Source organism: Chlorocebus sabaeus, chromosome 21 (genome assembly GCF_047675955.1).
Source record: "Chlorocebus sabaeus isolate Y175 chromosome 21, mChlSab1.0.hap1, whole genome shotgun sequence".
Taxonomy (NCBI): domain Eukaryota; kingdom Metazoa; phylum Chordata; class Mammalia; order Primates; family Cercopithecidae; genus Chlorocebus; species Chlorocebus sabaeus.
In genome coordinates, this window is record NC_132924.1 from 21,541,128 (window position 1) to 21,561,716 (window position 20,589).

At 37.1% G+C, this 20,589-nt stretch overlaps 1 protein-coding gene across 6 annotated transcripts in view; it reads right to left on the reverse strand.

Annotated features, from left to right (window-relative positions):
• SUGCT (succinyl-CoA:glutarate-CoA transferase) overlaps positions 1-20,589 on the reverse strand; it is a 747,336-nt gene that overhangs the window by 588,556 nt on the left and 138,191 nt on the right. For all 6 annotated transcript variants that reach the window (XM_073008940.1, XM_073008939.1, XM_073008938.1 and 3 more), the window contains one exon: positions 16,391-16,534. In XM_073008940.1, the coding sequence (XP_072865041.1) occupies positions 16,391-16,534 (144 nt within the window). The remainder of the gene's footprint in view (positions 1-16,390; positions 16,535-20,589) is intronic.

Consider the following 20,589-nt stretch of genomic DNA (forward strand, 5'->3'; position numbering starts at 1 on the left):
CCAGCCTGACCAACATGGTGAAACCCTGTCTCTACTAAAAATACAAAAACTGGCCGGGCATGGTGGTGGGTGCCTGTGATCCCAGCTACTTAGGAGGCAGAGGCAGCAGAATCGCTTGAACCTGGGAAGCAGAGGTTGTGGTGAGCCAAGATCACACCACTGCACTCCAGCCTGGGTGACAGAGTGAAACTCCATCTCAAATCATCATCATCATCATAATTATGCATTTATGGGAAGTGAATTAGATTTAAAAGACTGGTATGTAAACTGTGACCAGTGGAGTTGAACTTGAGGTTCATGTCTATGGCCACTGGAATGTCCCTCTCTGCTGCTGCTTCCCTTCAGGACAAGCGCTTCACATGAAGAGCTCCTAAACACTCCTAAAGACTACCAGTTACAAAGGTAAGCTGCTGTTATGTACTTAGTCCATATCCTTGTTGCCTCAGTTGTGGTCATTGTGTCCACACAGTCATCAAGTCTTAAAGTTCTGTCCAGGGTGGATGCAGTGGCTCACACCTGTAATCCCAGCCCTTTGGGAGGCTGATGCAGGCAGATCACCTGAGGTCAGGAGTAGGCAAGACCAGCCTGGCCAGCATGGTGAAACCCCATCTTTACTAAAAATACAAAAAATAGCCAGGTGCCATAGTACGTGCCTGTAATCCCAGCTACTAAGGCTGAGGCAGGAGAATTCCTTGAACCCAGGAGGCGGAGGTTGCAGTGAACCAAGATTGCGCCATTGCACTTCCGTCTGAGTGACCGAGTGAGACTCCATCTCAAAAAAACAAAAAAAGTTCTTTCTAAATCACTGTATGTTCTTTTAGTCCCCTGTCCTGAGGTAGCCTGTAGAGCAAAGACATTAAGTATAGAACTATCCCCCAGACCAGTCAAGAAAGTTGCTACAACTTCAGTTTTGATTAAAAATTATTTGGGGAACTAAGATGCCATTTAATTTTAGGAGTATCAAATGATAATATTAGTGGGACCATCCAAGAAGCCTCTCTAAATAAGAGACACACCTTGCAGGTTTACCCTAAAACACACTTTCTTTTTAAATTGTAACCCCCAGGTCTACTGCATCAGAGTTATCTGGGGTGCTGCTCCAAAAGTCAGATTCCTGAATCCTGCCCCAGACTGAGTGGATTTCAATGCTTGCGTGTGAGGCCCAGGAATCATTTTTTCAAAAAGCTCACTGGTACTTTTATATATCGTAAGTTCATCAAGTATTCTGTGGGACAGCAGTTTTCAAATTTTGCTGCACATCAGAATCATCTGGAGAGATTTTTAAAACCTCAGTACACAGGCCATGCCCTATACCAGTTAAATTAGAATCTCTGGGGATGGGAAAGAGGCAGCAGAAGTTCTGAAAACTCCACAGGTGATTTCAGTGGGCCGTCAACTTTAAGCACTGGTGTTGTAAAGGACCAAGGTACAGCTTAGATACCAAGTTGAGTCCTCCTGAGTGTCAAAGCACACTCAACTTGAGACTTTCAGCAGTAACAACAACGACAAAATGGTTAATACTCACTTTTTCACAGTGACAACAACAAGACCTAACAAGCTGCCATAAAAATCTTAAGTATGGTTTAAACACAGAAAAATTCTCATTACCAAATATGACTACATACAATTAAATAAAAAGTTTTCAACACTTTTAAACAAACAAAAATGTGACTCATTAATTCCAGCCTCCACTGAAAGAAAACTTATGCTCTAAATACAGCTCTGAACCTATCTTCTAAATCGGTTTCATTAAATAATATGATGAAGTGACCAATATGGTTTTTTTTTCATGCTGTTACATATCAATCTGCAACAGCTTGAGGACAGTTAGAAAATACAGAAGTAGAATGTGTATCAGAATAAACTAAATTTCAGATTCATTGAGCTGATATCTCAAGTCAAGAGCTTCTGTAGTTAAAAGACTGAAAGATGGATGCACCCTGATTTTCCCTCAGGGGCTTACAAGATAAGATAGTGCATTACTAAACCTGACAAAACATATCTGACTGTACTGAACCAGAAACTACAGTCTCAGAATTTTAAAAGCATGTCTTTACTTAATGAAGTACAAATTTCAAAATCAAACTGGGCCTATAGACTTAGCAGAAGGCAAAAGGAGAATGTACTCATTTTACTATTGTGACCTGGCTTGAATTCAACAGAATCAAAGATATAAAAGAATTGCAGAGCTGTCTGGTGGAAAGGAAATCATCATTTCATAAAGGACTCAATGACTTACATGATTTCAAATCATGCTTTAAGTGTCTACAGCTTACTTTAAAGAAAACCTCAAAATGCATCTGAATTATCGTCTATTCTATAAGTGTGGTTCAGTTTCAGGAAGAACTGATTGAACTGAAAATAACTATCCCACCAAGAAGACAGTGTTCCTGGAAATTTAAAAAATACAGACTATAGAGCTAGGCTGAAATTTCTTACAATTGTCTCAACAATGTGTTAATCCCCTGTCCCCATGAAAATCCACCTAAAATATAAAATCGCTGAAATTAAAAATGAATACCACTCCATCAGCAATGAAAGCTTGAATCAGAACTGATACAGACCTTCATTTGTACAGAATGTGTGTTCTTTAATAGTAACAACACAATGGTATATAAAACCAAAACTGTCTGTAACCACCTCCACCTGCTAAGGTGGTGAACTGGTTTCCCGTTGTTGCTGTAACAAATTGCCCCTAAACTTAGTGGCTTCTAATAAGATAAATTTAATATTTTACAATCCTGAAGGTCAGAAGTCTGAAACCACTCCACATGGGCTAATGTCAAGGTGTCGACAAAGCTGGTTCCTTCTGGAGGCTCTCAAGTGAGAATCTGTTTCCTTGCCTCTTTAAGCTTCTAGAGTCTGAGTGCATTCGTTAGATGTGTGATCTCATTCACCAAATCACTTCAACTTCTTGCTACCATTATCACACTTCAAACTATAGTAGTCCCCTCTAATTTGTGGTTTCACTTTCCACTTTCAACTGCAAGCTAGAAATAGGTGAGTACAGTACATATTGTAATGATATATTGAGACAGACCACATTCACATAACTTTTATTACAGTATATTGTTACGATTGCTCTATTTTACCATATTGTTCATCTCTTATTGTGCCTAATTTATTCATAGTTATGCAGGTATAGGAAAAAAACACAGTATTTACAGGGCTTGGTACTAACCATGGTTTCACGCATCCACTGGGGATCTTAAAATGTATCCCTCACAGGTAAGGAGAGACTATTGTAATGACTCTGATACTCTCGCTTCTCTCTTACAAGAACCCCTTTTTTTAGTTTCATTAGGCCCACATGGATAATTCAGGATAATCTCCCATCTCAAGATCTTTAACTTAATCACATCTATGATGTTCCCTTTACCATGTAAGGTGACATATTCATAGGTTCTGGGGATAAGGACGTGGACATACATCTTCGGAGACTACTTTCAGTTCACCACAGGTGGTAATACGGAAGGAGGAAAGAGTAGACATAGTAGCGGTTAAACATTATTTTTCACTTTCAACATGAGTGGGGAAGGAAGAAAGAAAAGACTCAAATTTCAAAGCATCAGCCCATTCTTCTGTGTTCTAAGACTATTCTAGCCATTACAATAGCTACTGCCCACACGTGGCTATTGAGACTTTGATGGCAATATTCCAAATTAAGATGTGCTGTAAATGTACAACTACATATAAAACTTGAAAGACATCATATAAGAAAAAAGTAAAATATCTAATGATTAATTTTAAACAAATTTTACATTTTGAAAGGAAAATATTTTGGACATATTTGGTTGAATAAAATATATAATCAAAATTAATCTCATCTGTTCCTGTTTATTTTTTTAACAGGGCTAATAGGGAATTTTAAATTACAGATGTGGGGAATAAGCACACTCAAAAAAGATGAAATAAAGTCTTCTGCCATAAAAGCAACAAGAACACTGGCAAAAATTCTCAAAATCAAATTTTTGAAAACTCTGGAAATTAACTAAAGCCTTGCAATAACTGATGAGTTTTTATCCAGGGGAAAAAAAAAACACCTGAATTTTAATAAGACCAGCAAGCTTTGTGACGTCTTAACTTGCCATATTATCATCCACTTCTACCAGGCTTGAGAACCAACAGCCTCATCAGAAACTAAATACTAGCAGCCTGGCAACCACAAAAGTCAGCAGAATGAGTTTAAAGTTTAGTGGGGGAAAAACCCAGGCTTTCTTTTCTTTTTTTTTTTCCAGCTTCACTGATGAATTCTACCAAACAATAAAAGAAAAATTAGTACTAATTCTTCACAAACTCTTCCAAAAGCCAGGAGAGGAAAGAATACTTTTCAACTCTTTCTATGAAGCAAATGTTACTCAGACACCAAAAAGTAACAAAAACATCATCAGAAAACTACAGATCATAAAAACCAATATCCCTTATGAATATAAACCTAAGAATCCTCAGCAACATACTAGCATACTGAGTACAGCAATATATACAAAGGATCATACAACTTGACCAACTGAAAATTTTCCAAGGGTTGAAAGATTGGTTCAATATACAAAAATCAATGTCAACTGTTAATCAATCAATAACCAAATAACATATAAATGGGATAAGTGACACAAAACAAATCATCATGTCAGTAGTCACAGAAATAGCATTTGCCAAAATTCAACACTCTTTCATGATAAAAACAGTCAGTAAACTAGGAACAGAGGGTACTTCCTTGACCTGTTAAAGCGTAACAAGGAAGGTCAGGCACTATGGCTCATGCCTGTAATCCCAGCACTTTGGAAGGCCAAGATAGGAGGATCACTTGAGCTCAGGAGTTTGAGACCAGCATGGGCAACATAGTGAGAGCTCATCTCTACTAAAATTCAAAAAAATTTAGCTAAGCATGATGGCATATGCCTGTAGTCCCAGATACTCAGCGGGCTGAGGTGGGGGATTGCTTGAGCCTGGGAGTTCAAGACTGCAGTGAGCCATGATCATGCCACTGCATTCCAGGCTGGGTGCCAGAGAGAGACCTTGACTTAAAAAAAAAAAAAAAATAGAGTATCATGGAAAAAAACACAGCTAACATCATACATAATGGTGAAAGACTGAAATGTTTTGCCTTGAGATCAAGAACAAGAAAAGGATGCCTGCTCTTGCCACTTCCATTCAACATTGTACTGGAATTCTGTCCAGGGCAATTAGGCAAGAAAAAGAAATACAGTGCACTCAGATTGGAAAGGAAAAAAGCAAAACTATCTTATTTTGCAGATGATGTAATCTCACACAGGAAAAATCCTACAGAATTCACTAAAATACTCTTAGAACTAAATAATGAGCCCAGCAAGGTTGTAAGATTTAAAAAAATTAAATATATGATCATCACATTAAGTTCTGTTGCTCAATGCTGATCACAATAATTCAACTTTAGAGAATATAAACAGCCTATGTAATGCAGCACCTATGCCAAGATCAGCAAACTTATAGCACCCTCCCAGTGTTGTACCTTGGCAGACAAGGATAATAATCACAGCACTCTTTTCCAGAAGTCATGTCAACCTTCTCAATACCACCCTCCAGTCCGGGTCCAAGTGACAGAAAGATTAAAGCTGTCTGCAGTCTTGCATTGCTTCTACTACCATTCCACCAAAACAGCACTAGTAGTCAACTCCTGCTCTGCAGGCTTGGCCCAATGTCCTGCCAAGAAAGTCCTTCTTTCCCAGCCAAACAAACAAATAAACAAAAACAGCCTGTTACTGACTCTTTACTTTGAATGGACCTACTAACTATATAGGACATAGGGTTATTATTTGAAATGTCACACCCGATGTTTATTCTTCACAGGAGTATGAAGAAATGGCCAGATTTAGTACCAATCACAACTGCTAGGAGAAGGCTTTCAGTCAGTCACACCAAACAATAAATGCAACGGCCTGAAGCAGGAGAAAGCCTGACATGTTCTACAATGTTTAACCACTACTATGTCTACTCTTTCCTCCTTCCATATTACCACCCGTGGTTGGCTGAAAATAGTCTCCAAAAGATGTCAACGTCCTTATCCTCAGAACCTATGAATATGCCACCTTATATGGTAAGGGGAACATCATAGATGTGATTAAATTAAATATCTTGAGATGGGAGATTATCCTGGATTATCCACGTGGGCCTAATGAAACCACGATGCTTGATGCAGGTGGTTCATTTGTCATTTAGCTACAATGATGCCATAATAGTTGGGACCAAAGAGACATGATCTAATTTACAGACATGGTCCATAAATTAAGATGGGTAAATAGTCACCATTGATTAGCCAACAAACAAGGACATGATGGCAACATTTCATTCTAAATAAAATTCCTGCCCCCTACAAAAAAAAGAAAAAAAAAAAAAAGAAAATAAATAAATAAGTAAATAAAATAAAAAATTCCCTGACCTGAGAAAATGCAAAAATAAAGGTGAAATTAATTAACTTAGTAACAAAAACAAATTTGTTCTAACTCTAAAAGTAGACAATAAAGATGATTTTGATATCATTAAACACAGCTTTAGGGATAGTCCATTAAATTCATGATTCTACTAGGTTCTGCAAGGACAAAATCTAAATTCAGGAAATACATGTTAACATCAATAGATCTTTCTATTCCTATTTCTTTTATATCTTGAACTCAACTATTTTTCTATTGTTTTACAACATTTGAAAGCTCCAAAGTGTTTTTAAGTATCTAATAAGAAAATTAAGCTACATCACCATAAAATATGTCTGCCCATTGTATTATTTTTTCCTTTGGGGTACCCTCCCACGAGTAATTATCAATTATTACAAGCTGACTTTCCTTTTTAGTTCATATCATATAAAAATATGCAATGCCCATGAATATAACTAATGACTTCAGTATACAAAACCAGAGCATGTTCCCAATTCACTTACATTTCACTCAGTTTTCCTCAAGAAGACAACAAACCATATTTTGTATTGAAGTCAATTTGCATTTAACCTAACCAATAGCATTACAGCAACATAAAATGATAGAGTATCAAAAATTCTTTAGAGCTTTCTTTGTAAATAATCTGATTTTTCCTTTTTTGGTTTAACTTTCTAATTACTCATCTTAATAACAGATCCTTTTTTTCGATGTTTTAAATTGATGATTTTTGATTTAATTGAAAATAAAATTATAAATATTGATAGTACATATAATGATTTGATCTATGAATACACTGTGAGATGATTAAATCAAGCTAGTTAACATGCACATCTTTTTTTTTTTTTTTTTGGAGATGGAGTCTTGCTCTATTATCTAGGCTGGAGTACAGTGGTGCGATCTCGGCTCAATGCAACTGCTATCTCCCGGGTTCAAGCAATTCTCCTGCCTCAGCCTCCAGAGTAGCTGGGATTACAGGTGCCCACCACCAAAACTGGCTAATTTTTGTATTTTTAGTAGAGATGGGGTTTCACCAGGTTGGCCAGGCTAGTCTCGAACTCCTGACCTCAAGTGATCCATCCTCCTCAGCCTCCCAAAGCACTAGGATTACAGGCATAAGCCACCATGTCTGTCCTTCCTCACCTCATATATTTGCGTTTTTATGATAAGAACATTTAAGATCTAATCTCTTAGGAAATTTAAAGTATACATTATTATTAACTCTAGTCACCTTGCTGTACAATAGATCTCCAGAACTTATTTATCTCATCTAACTGAAACTTTGCCCTCTTTGACCATCATCTCCCCCTGCCCCCACCTCCAACCCCCAGCCCCTGGCAACCACCATTCTAGTCTCTGCCTCTATGACTTCAATTTTTTCAGATTCCACATATATACAAGACCATGTGATATTTTTCTTTCTGTGCCTGACTTATATCACTTAGTCCTGCAGGTTCATATGCCTTGTTGCAAATGATAGGATTTTCTTCATTTTTAAGACTAAACCATATTACATTGTGTATATATAACACATTTCTTTATCTATTCATCTGATGATTTACGTTTAGATTGATTCCAATGCTGCAGTGAACATGGGAATGCATATATTTATTCAACACACTGATTTTCTCACCTTTGATATATTCTCAGAAGTGGGATTGTTAGATCATATGGTAGTTCTACTTTTAATTCTTTTAAGGAACCCCCATACTGCTTTCCTTAATGGCTATACTCATTTATATTCCCACTAATAGTGTGTAAGTATTCCTTTTTCTCCACACTCTCGCCAACACTTATTATCTGTCTTGCTGATAATAGCAATTCTAACAAGTTTGAGGTTGTGGTTTTAATTTGCATTTTCCCTGATGTTTCATGGTGTTGGACATTTTTTCAAATACTTGTTGGCCACTTGTATGTCCTGTTTCAAGAAATGTCTGGCCAGGGGCGGTGACTCACGCCTACAATCCCAGCATTTTGGGAGGCCAAGGCAGGTGGATCACCTGAGCTCAGGAGTTTAAAACCAGCCTGGTCAACATGGTGAAACCCCATCTCTACCAAAAATACAAAAATTAGCTGGGCATGGTGGCCCACAGCTATAATCCCAGCTACTATGGAGGCTGAGGCAGAAGAATTTATTGAACCCGGGAGGCGGAGGTTGCAGTGAGCTGAGATGGCACCACTTCACACCAGCCTGGGTGACAGAGCAAGACTCCATCTCAAAAAAAAAAAAAAGAAAGAAAGAAATGTCTATTCAGGTCATTTGCCCAATTTTTAATGGGGTTATTTGTTTTCCTTGTTATCGAACTGTTTGGGTTCCTTATATATTTTGGATAATAACCCCTTATCAGATACATGCTTTGCAAAAATTTTCTCCCATTCTGTAAGTTGTCTCTTCACTCTGTTGATTGTTTTCTTTGCTGTGCAGAAACTGTTTAGTTTGATGCAGTCTCATTTGTCTAGTTTTGCTTTCATTGCCTGTGCTTTTTGGGCTCATATCCAAATACCTTCACCAAAAAAAAAATGTCAAGAAGCTATTTCCCTATGTTTTATTCTCATAGTCTAACAGTTTAGGTCTTATGTTTCAGTCTCTAATCCACATTATCTATTTATTTACATTTAGAGACAGGGTCTCGCTCTGTCGCCCAGGCTGGAGTTCAGTGGCACGCTCACAATTCTATGTAACCTCTAATTCCTGGGCTCAAGCAATTCTCCTACCTCAGCCTCCCAAGTAGGTGGGATTGCAGGTGCTCACAACCATGCCCGGGTAATTTTTATATTTTTTTGTACAGACAGGGTCTCATTATTATTGGCCAGGCTGGTCCCAAACTCCTGGCCTCAAGTGATACTCCTGCATGCTGGGATTACAGGCCACTGCACTGGCCCTTTTAATCCATTTTAAGTTGATTTTTGCATATAGTATAAGATAACAGTCCAACCTCATTCTTCTGCATCTGAATATCCAGTTTGTTTTTTTGTTTGTTTGTTGTTTGTTTGTTTTGGTATTTTTGAGACAGAGTCTAGCTCTGTCACCCAGGCTGGAGTGCACTGGCACAACCTCGGCTCACTGCAACCTCCACGTCCCGGGTTCAAGAGATTCTTCTGCCTCAGTCTCCCAAGTAGCTGGGACTACAGGCACATGCCACCACGCCCGGCTAATTTTTTTATTTTTAGTAGAGATGGAGTTTCACTAGGTTGGCCAGGTTGCTCTCAAACTTCTGACCTCAAATGATTCCCCCACCTTAGCCTCCCAAAGTGCTGGGATTACATGCAAGAGCCACTGCGCCTGGCCAGTCAATTGATCTTTGACAAAGGTGCCACAATATACAATAGGGAAAGTACAGCCTCGCCAATAAATTGTATTGGTAAAACTGGATATTCAGGCTGGGTGGGGTGGCTCGTGCCTGTAATCCCAGCACTCTTGAGGTCAGGAGTTCAAGAGCAGCCTGGCCAGCATGGTGAAACCCTGTCTCTACTAAAAATACGAAAAGTAGCTGGGCATGGCGGTTCGTGCCTATAATCCCAGCTACTTGGGAGGCTGAGGCAGCAGAGTCATTTGAACCTGGGAGGCAGAGGTTGCAGTGAGATTGTGCTGCTAAACTGGACAGCCTGGGTGACAGATTGAGACCCTGTCTGCAAAAAACAACAAAGACAAACAAACAAAAAATCAATTGACTGTAACTGTGTGTATTTATTTCTGAGCTTTCGGTGCTGTTCCTTTGGTCTACACGTCTGTCTTTATGCCAACAGCATGCCATTTTGATTACAATAGCTTTGTATTATATTTTGAAATCAAGAAGTATGACACCTCCAGCTTTGTGTTTTTTACTTGAGACTGCTTTGGATTCATTAACAGAATGAAGGATAAAAATTATATGATTGTCTCAGAGAATAGAGAAAAAGCATTTAGCAATATTCAACATCTTCTCATGATAAAAACTTACAATAAATTAGGTATAGAAGGAATGTACCTCAACAAAATAAAAACTACATATTACAAGCCCACAGCTAGTATCATACCCAACTTTCTGCTATAACCTTCTATTTTTCCTTCTCCCTCAAAGTAAGAAAAAACAAAACTCCCTTTGAGGAGTTATCTTAATTTCCTTAGTCATAGACTATGCTGCCTCTCTACTTTTTCCTCCTATACTCATGCTTCAACACAATCTCAGCTTTTAGCTCTACTTCCTTCCTGGATACACAACTGTTTTCCTCACAGATTTGTACATTCACGGGCTTTTCTCAAGGAAATTCTTCTAGAGCTGATCTATCAATTAGGCACAGTAGGCACAATGCTTAAGACCCACAATACTTTAAGGATACACAAAAATGTTGCAATTTTCATTTCATTTAAAATCAGAAAAAAAAGAGTGTAATAATAATAAATGCAGAATAATGAATTACCTTCATCGTTATACCAATGCAGTTATAGAATATAATTTTTAATATTTTTATGAAGGAAAGGACCCACAAAGGCGAAAGTTCCCAGGACCCACAGAAGTGATAATGGGCCCCTTCTTCTAAGTCAGCCTAGTCCCAGATCTCTCCCCAGTCAAAACTTGTCCATTCTAGCCTCATAGGCAAGACCTGCACCAGAAGTAACAATACGGGTACTTATCAAAACCTGATTAATAGTGATGGTTACATAACTCACTAAACTTACTAAAATCATTAAGTTATAATATTTATGATATGTAATATATACCTCAATAAAATTATTTTTAAAAAGATATAGAGTTATTTTAAAAAGCTAGAAACACAGGTATATCTAAGGACACAAAACAATGAATTTTAGGTTACTATACTTGTTTGAGATTCAAAAGTTTATCAGTCAAAAATGATAAGAATTAAAATTGTATCTACTTGAATATATTCATATAATATGATCAATGTACATATGTGAGTAAAGGATAGTGACATCAAAAGTGACAAAACATTCTGTATGTGAAAATAATTATGGTGCTAAAAAAACTAACTCATTGTACTAGTAATTAAGGGAGCCTGGTTGCAATTAAGTACAGGAAGGATATTAAAACTTCCAAAAGCTATTTCTGTAAGCCACAACAGAAGAATAGAGCAACAGAATAAGTAGAACCACATCCAAACCCATTTCCTTGTTATTTACCAATATCATCTAAAGAACACTGTTTAGATGCTGATGTTAGTTGTCTTGACTGGACAAATTTAAATCATATTCAGACTAAAAAAAAAAAATCAAAAGAATTTTTGAAAAGGGTTAAAAGTTATAGCCTCAAAACTATAAAAAATGTGGTGCCCACTACAAACCACATCCCGGCAATTGTCATGTCTCTATAATGAACTACTTGAAATGGTTTTGTTGTGGCTGAGGCAATCGTTTCTGAGTTAATAATCAGCTACTATTCCAATCGGGTGTAAATTGTCTTTTTTACACTAGATCACTTTTAAGAGGAGTATAACGATTTCATTTTTAGCAACTAACGTTCAATGTTATAATCATTCGTCATTCTATAAAATATAATCAAAATGAGTAGAAAAGCATGTTTTTTACTACTGCATGAAATTGTATTCATTTTCCAGGCAGCTGAAATTAAGTTCAAATGTTATCTGCTTAATGCAGGTGAACATGTATATCCAAAAAAAGAATTTTTTAAAAAATTTTTTAAAAAGTGAAGTTTCCTGTTATGCTTTTTAAAAAGTACCTAGAAATAGCACTCCTTATTTACATAAAGCAGATTTTAGCCATGTTGTGGTTGGTTTTTGGATCTAGAATTTATAAGTGTTATCTTAAATTGAAAGACAAATTGAAGTCAGTCAAGGTTTATCTATTATGAAAAGTTATAATAATTATGATAAAATAATTATGTTGTTAGTCAACTTTTTAATCTCAACACATTACTAACAGTGAATTATTTTTTCAATAACTGAATAAAATTAATGCTTGTCATCATCATATTTTCTGATTTACAAAGTATTTTTCACATCCTTTATTGCATTAGATCCTAAAAACAACCCTCTACATTAGGAGAGTAAATATTTGTGGATTGCTTCCCCAGCATCCATTTCCCTCTCTTCTGGCCAAAAAATAACCATACCATTCTTTGGAGGAATCACCTGTCCCCCAGTCTCAGCCATACGGTTTGGGTGGAGTTAACCCCATCTCTAGTACCAGGAATCGCTTAAGCCGCTCAGTGTGTTCTATCTTTCAGGCCCCATTTATCAGTTTAGGAATGGTCACTTAAACCAGTGAAATTATGTTCTTGCTTTCTGGAACTTCTAGGAAAAGGGAACTTCCTTTTCCTCTCATAGGAACTACTGTAAGATTCTGAAACTTCTCGGAATAATATGGTGTAAGAATGTAAGATCTGGCTGGATGCAGTGACTCACACCTGTAATACCAGCATGTTGGGAGGCCAAGGCAGGAAGATCCCTTAAGGCCAAGAGTTCGAGACTAGCCTGGACAACACAGTCAGACCCCCTGATCTCTAAATATATATATATATATATATATATATAAATTAGCCAGGCATAATGTCATACACCTGTAGTCCCAACTACTACGGAGGCTGAGGAAGGAGGATTGTTTGAGTCCAGGAGTTCGAGGTTGCAGTGAGCTATCATCGCACCACTGCATTCCAACCTAGACAAAAGCACGAGACTGTATCTCCTTAAAAAAAAAAAAAAAAAATGCAAGATCTGAAACCAAAACTGCTACAACCTTAGTTCCACATAAGGAAGGATGGATAAAAAGGAGGGAGAGGGAAGAAGGTCGACAGCATAGAGGAGAAAGGAAAACAGGAAAGTAAAGATAGACGAGAGAGACAAAGAAGAGAAAAGAGATGCCCAAGCTAGAGAAGGGCACATGAGAAGAAAGGCAGGACAGAGACAAGGAATAAAGCAGAGGCAAACAGAAAAACAAGCTCAGGATGCAGTGAATCCAGAGAGTGAAAAAGTTCTTACCACGCATTGCCTTGCACTTCAGGTAAGCTGTAGAATAAATTATCTGTTACAACTGCCTTTTGAAGTTTTCTAACTACTACTCACAGTCCAGAAGCTATTCTGAATGGCGCAGCTGTAGTAAGTCTATGAAGAGACATATTCTTTGCCTTAAAAGACCATCACCTATTAGAATTTATGGATAAAGAAACAGAACTCTTGCTCAGCACAGTGGCCCTGGCCGGGTACAGTGGCTCACACCTATAATCCCAGCACTTTGGGAAGCCAAGGCAGGTGATGAGGTCAGGAGTTCAAGACCAGCCTGGCCAACATGGTGAAACCCCGTCTCTACCAAAAAATACAAAAAAAAAAATTAGCCAGGAGTTTTGACACATGCCTGTAGTCCCCGTTACTCAGGAGGCTAAGGCACAAGAAGCGCTTGAACCTGGGAGTCGTAGGTTGCAGTGAGCTGAGATCATGTCACTGCACTCCAGCTTAGCTTACAGAAAAAGAAAAAAAGAAAGATAGTTAATGTGACTGAAATACACTAATTTTAGCAATCTGAGTTAGCTGTAGTACAATAGGCCAAATCACTGCTACTGTGTTTGCCAAAAGCAAATAATCTCATCATTAGCTGTTTATTGAGTACTTACCGTAATTCTAATGGTTTACCATCTTTTCTCATCTTCCCTGGCAAACCTAAGGGTTACGAGACATTCCCATTGGTAACAGTAGTTCTCACATTGATCTCAAAGAATTGGAAAAACCAATCTTTGACAAAGGCTGGGCTGGGCATTGAGGATACCATTGTAAGCAAAAACAATGTCCCAGCCATCATAGAATTTACAATCTCAGGGAGAAACATGGACAATAAAAATAGACACAGACACGCACACACATACACACACCCCAAAAATGACTGACTATATACCTGTATGTATATGCATGAGTTTGCCCTCACTGTGCCCTCACTTTGAAGGGGCCCTGCAGTGATTCCACCTTCCCCACCCTTACTCCCAGGGAAATACACACCTTCACATGGTGAACCACTAGTTACATGCTAGAAGCGAATTAAACTCTACGATACTCATCTAAACAATACAATACTCTTTACACATTAGAGTAAAGCAGTCTAGGTAAAAAGCAGGAGACTTAAGTAGAGTCCCAACTCCATGACCTGCTACATGATCTGTGAGTCCTGATGTAAAAAAAAAACTGTAGGGCCTCCTGTGGAAGTTATTAACAAATTCAAGACAGTGACAGCAGAACATTTAACTAAGCCCAGGGCTACCCATGACTGCACAGGTTACACACCCATGAAACCTTCATGGCTTCCAAACTTATTGGATGTGCAACTTTTATTCAGTTGCTTACCCTACCTCAGGTTCCTTACAGCTTAGAATTAGGGGAAGAAAAGACTTTCTGCACCCTCCCATAACTAACATCTGTAGTTCTTTATTAAGGAGTGAAACCATTCATTTGAACAGAGTTCTTTCACCTTTTTATAGAAACATTAAAATTCTGACTGTGACTCGAAGCTACTGTTATGTAAAAACCCACACGTAGTATTTCATTTTCAACTATAATGATGTTTTTTATTTCTATATACCTCCTTAATTTTGCCTAAGAGGAACAAATATCCAAAGCAGTGTTCCAAGTTTACTATTTTCCCATGTATGCCTTTTAAATCTGAAATTCCCAACTGGGGTCTCTATGTCTAGAAAGTAGTTTTTCCCACAGTAAAATGTCTCCATGCACAAATCAGATATTTTCTTTTTCTATCACAGAAAAATTATCTATTCAGAATCAACTTCCACATATGGTACAGCATCTGGGTCTGATCCAGTGAAAAGAAGGCAAAATGTCATTTTGACAGTGAGTTAACCCTTTTATTCCCCTAGTTTAGTATTTAGCACAACATGACTGATAAGTATGGAAACCAGGAATTCTTTATCTGGGGTCTATAAACAGATTTCTGGGAGTTCATCAACTCGAGTGAAAAAAAAAAGTATATCTTTATTTTCATCAACCTCTAACTAAAATTTAGCATTTTCTTCTATTATAAATGTAGGTGACAAACCACAAGAGTATTAGCAGTACCTATGACTTGATCACGAATAAATATTATCATATTACAATTGTATCATATTACAATTACTACAGATACCATGAAATACCATTTATCTTCAACACGACTTCAAAATTGTAATAGTGTTATACCCACTATTAGATATTGTGGCTTAATGTGTTAGAAAAAATTATTATTTTTAATAATAGAAAATTGATTTTTCCATTGAATATATTTCAACATAACTGGCTTCTTTCGTAATCCTAAGTACCTCATTTTATGTGTTCAAAAACACAATTGCAAGGAAAAGTCCAGACTTCACCAGACTACCAAAGGGGTTCATGGCACATAAAAGGTGAAGAAACAAGTCAAAAGAAGTTATAGGGTACATATGAAGCAACTATATCTCTTGTCTTACAAGAAGCAACAGACACATTCTAGTAAAAACAGCCTGGAAAATTTGAGTTCAACAATGATGTCTACATTACAACAAAATCTTCATGGTCCGTCTATTTTAATATGAAAACAAGTACGTGAGCCGGGCGCAGTGGCTCATGCCTGTAATCCCAGCACTTTGGAAGGCCAAGGTGGGCGAATCACATGAGGTCAGGAGTTCGAGACCAGCCTGACCAACATGGAGAAACTCCATCTCTACTAAAAATATGAAATTAGCTGAGCGTGGTAGCACATGCCTGTAACCCCAGCTACTCAGGAGGCTGAGGCAGGAGAATTGCTTGAACCCAGGAGGTAGAGGTTGCAGTGAGCCGAGATCGCGCCATTGCACTCTAGCCTGGGCAACAAGAGCGAAATTCCGTCAAAAAGAAAGAAAGAAAGACAGAGAGAGAGAGAGAGAGAGAGAGAAAGTACATCAAAACAAAACAGTTTTTGTTGTTGTTGTGTTGGTTTTGGTATTGTTTTTGTACATGTGACCACAGAATTTGATCTGAAAAGTATAACCCAGACACAGTTTTTATAACATTATCTGAAATATTATTTGGATTGTTACCTGGGATGACAGTAGGTTACAATCAATGAACAGTCCTTTCCCGGTTTTGTATTTTTGTATCAATCCAGCCATAATAGCTCCATATGCATACAGGCCAGTGGCAAGATCAGTCATGGCTACTCCTGGGCGAACTGGATCTCCATCCTGATTTGAAGGTTGGGTTGAGAAAGAAGAAATAATTAAACATTAAAAGAATTATATGATTTCTCAAATCTTCTAATGTGAAATAGAAAAAAGAATTGTCTATGAAATGTGCAGACACATACACACAAAAAAGTTAATAAAATAAATTGCTATTGTGAGTATCTGTTGGTAATAGGAAAATATTTATATTTGCTATATAATTCTCAGTGTATTTCTCTCCCCCATGCCTACTAACCTAACAAAACCAAACTAAAAATAAAAGATTTTTTAGAAACCGATCTGATGTTTCAAATGTTTTAAATTCTTTCTTGATATATTTTATCTTGTTTATACTAAAAAAAAATTAATTGAATTTAAATGGGTTAATTTATTGGGGAGAAAGAGTTAAAGCAGTGTTTTTCTCCTATTGGGTGAGAGGCTCTCTCACAAAAAAAAAAAAAAGAAAGAAAGAAAGTAAAAAATCTGGTCAAACCTCCTTATAAGCATGCCAATAGCTGGCAAAAATACTAACGGTGTTTGCATAATAATTTTTAAGAAGACTACTTACCCATAAAAAGCTTTTAGCAGACTGCCCCTGGATTAGGATTACTATGATAAACTGAGAATCTACAGATTTATGGGACATGGAGCACGGGGCACAGGACATGAGCTTTGCAACTATCTGGGTATAAAATGGAGATGTTTCACAGCCTGTAACACTGCCTGCTAATAACTCATATATTTCATTAAGGACTTCATCTACTGCTCTGGGCTGCAGAGTTTTGTCAATTGCAGTAAGAAAGGATCTGGGGGCCTCTCTCAATGTCCTGGACCTGTCTCTGCTTTTCCTGAACCTTTTGATTACTTGTATTCTTGAAATTATAAGGAAAGCTTAACATTGATTAACATCTCCACTTCATGTCAGTCTGATTTGATAATCCAATTCTTGGCCCATATGTAAACATGTCAAAACAGTACTTGACACAAAATAAGCATCAAAATTATCATCAACATTATTATTAATCATTGATATATCAGACAGTTTCTACTTGTCACTACCTTTAATTCTGATAAGCCTTAAATGGCACAGAATACCTAAAAAAACTCACATTTCACATTTCATCTGGTTGATGCAGTCATTCAATTACCTCCTTATTAATTAATTCTAGCTTCTGTTGAGTCATTTTCAGAAGTTAATTTGTCCTTTTTTTGTATCCCATCATAAATCATGTTAATTGTTTTGAAAAGTATTGTTTTCCAAAATTATGTTTAAAGCAAGTAACTGAGACTGTAGAATAGCTAAACTTATTTTTTCCCTGCTTTTCAATACAATTTCAAGGACGATATTGCCATGAAACTTGGAAATGTCTGGCAGTTTACTATTATCATTATTGTCAAAAGTTGTAATGTAATGCCTTAAATCAATATATTTAAAATTAAATTTGTCATTAGAATTTAAAATTATTTAATGTCTTAAAAGCGAGAGACAAGTTCAAAGTTACGTAGACCCTTGAACAACAAAGTTCTGAACTGCCTGGATCCATTCATATGTGGATTTTTTTTTTCAATAAAAGCTACACTAAAGGCTGGGCATGGTGGCTCACACCTGTAATCTCATCACTTTGGGAGGCCACGGCGGGTGGATCGCCTGAGGTCAGGAGTTCGAGACCAGCCTGTCCAATACGGTGAAACCCCATTTCTACTGAAAATACAAAAATTAGCCAGGTGTGGTGGCACATACATGTAATCCCAGCTACTCACGAGGCTGAGGCAGGAGAATTGCTTGAACCCGGGAGGCAGGGGCTGCAGTGAGCTGAGATCGCACCACTGCACTCTAGCATAGGTAACAGAGCGAGACTCCATCTCAAAAAATAATAATAATAATACTACCATATGACCCAGCAATTCCACAACTGGGTAGATATCCAAGAAAGAAGAAAATCAATAACGAACAGATAAGTGCATTCCCATGTTTATTGCAGCACTACTGACAACAGCGGAAATATGGAATCAACCCAAATGTCCATCAGTGGATGAATGGATAAAGAAAATGTGTTCATGTACAGTGGCTCATGCCTATAAATCCCAATACTTTGGAGGCCAAGCAGGAGGATCACTTGAGGCTACGAGTTCAAGATCAGCCTGGGTGACAGAGTAAGATGCTGTCTCTACCAAAAAACACAAAAATTAGTTGGGCATGGTGACACACACTTCTCGTACCAGCTACTTGGAAGTCTGAGGTGCAAAGATCACTTGAGTGCAGGAGTTCCAGGCTGGAATGAGCTATGATCATGCCACTGCACTCCAGTCTGGGCAAAAGACTGAGACCCTGTTTCAAAAACAACTGCAATGAGATAGATAGATAGATAGATAGATAGATAGATAGATAGATAGGAATATTATTCAGCCATAAAAAATTAGCTGGGCAAAGAATAAATTCCTGTCATTTGCAACAATATGGATGTAACTGGAGGACATTATGTTAAGTGAAAGAAGCCAAGCACAGAAAGACAAATATCACATATTCTGACTCGGATGTGGAAGCTAACAAAGTAGATCTCATGAAGATAGACAGCAGACTAGTGGTTACTAGAGACTGGGAAGGGTAGGGGGAGAAGAGATGAAGAGAGGTTGATTAGTGGGTACAAACATACACTTAGATGGAAGAAATAAGAATTGTTATTCAGTAGATCAGTAGGGTGACTATAGCTAACATCAAAAGCCTGTACATTTCAAAATAGTTCACAGGGAATAATTTGAATGTTCCTAGAATAGAGAAATGGTAAATATTTAAGGTGATGATGGGTATATCAACAGCCCTGATCTGATTATATTAATGTATGGAATGATCACATGAACCCTGAAAACATGTACACCTACTATGTATCGATTTTTTAAAAAGCTAAAAAAAAAATGAAGCTTCTCAACCTGATAAAGGGCATCTATTAAAAAAATCATAACCCAGATCACACTTGAAGGTAAAGAACTGAATGCTTTCCCCTAAAATCAAGAACAAGATAAGAGGCCAGGCACGATGGCTCATTCCTGTAATCCCACACTTTGGGAGACTGAAGGGAAGATCACTTAAGCTCAGGAGTTAAAGCCCAGACTGCACAACATAGTGAGACCCCCACCTATATATTTTACAAAAGAAAAAAAATTTTTAACTAATCACTTTTTTAATAAAACAAGACAAGGATGTCCACTCTAACCGCTTCAATTCAACATTACACTGGAGGTTTTAGCCAGTGCACTTAGGGTACAAAAAGAAATAAAATGAATTTAGATTGCAAAGAAAGAGGTAAAACTATCTCAATTTGCAGATGACCCAGTCTTACGTATCAAAAGTCCTAAGGAATCCACTAAAAAACTCTTAGAACTAGTAATCGAGTTAAGCAAGATTGCAAGATAAAAGCCAATAAACAAACATCAGCTGTATTCTATACAGTAGCAATAAACAAACAAAAAATGAAATAAAACAATTCAATTTATAATAGAATCAAAAAGAATAAAACACTTAGAAATAAATTTAACAAAAGAAGTACAAATTTATACTTTTAAAATAATAAAATATTGTTGAAAGAAATTAAGACAAAAATAAACCAAAAGTCATGGAGCAGAAGATTTAATATTGTTAATATGGCAATGCTTCCCAAACTCCTCTGCATTTTCAAGGCAATTCTACCTACCAAAATCCTAGATGCCTTTTTTGCAGAAATAAAATCTGATCCTAAAAATTCATATGGAAATACCATAAACAAAGAATAGCCAATATAGAAAAAGAGAAAGTTAGAAGACTCATAACTTCTAATTTCAAAATTTATTACAAAGCTACTGTAGTAAAGGCAGCATGGTACTGTTGGAAGGCAGACATATAAACAATAAAAATTCTCACATTTACATCCAATTACTTTTTGACAAGTATGCCAACACAATTCAGTTGTAAGAGTCTTTACAAAAAATGGTGAAAATAATAAAGTTGGATCCCCTCCTTGTAGTACATACAAAAATTGACCCTAAATGGATCAAAAATTGTAACAATAAGAGCTACAACTATGTAACAGAAGAAAATATAC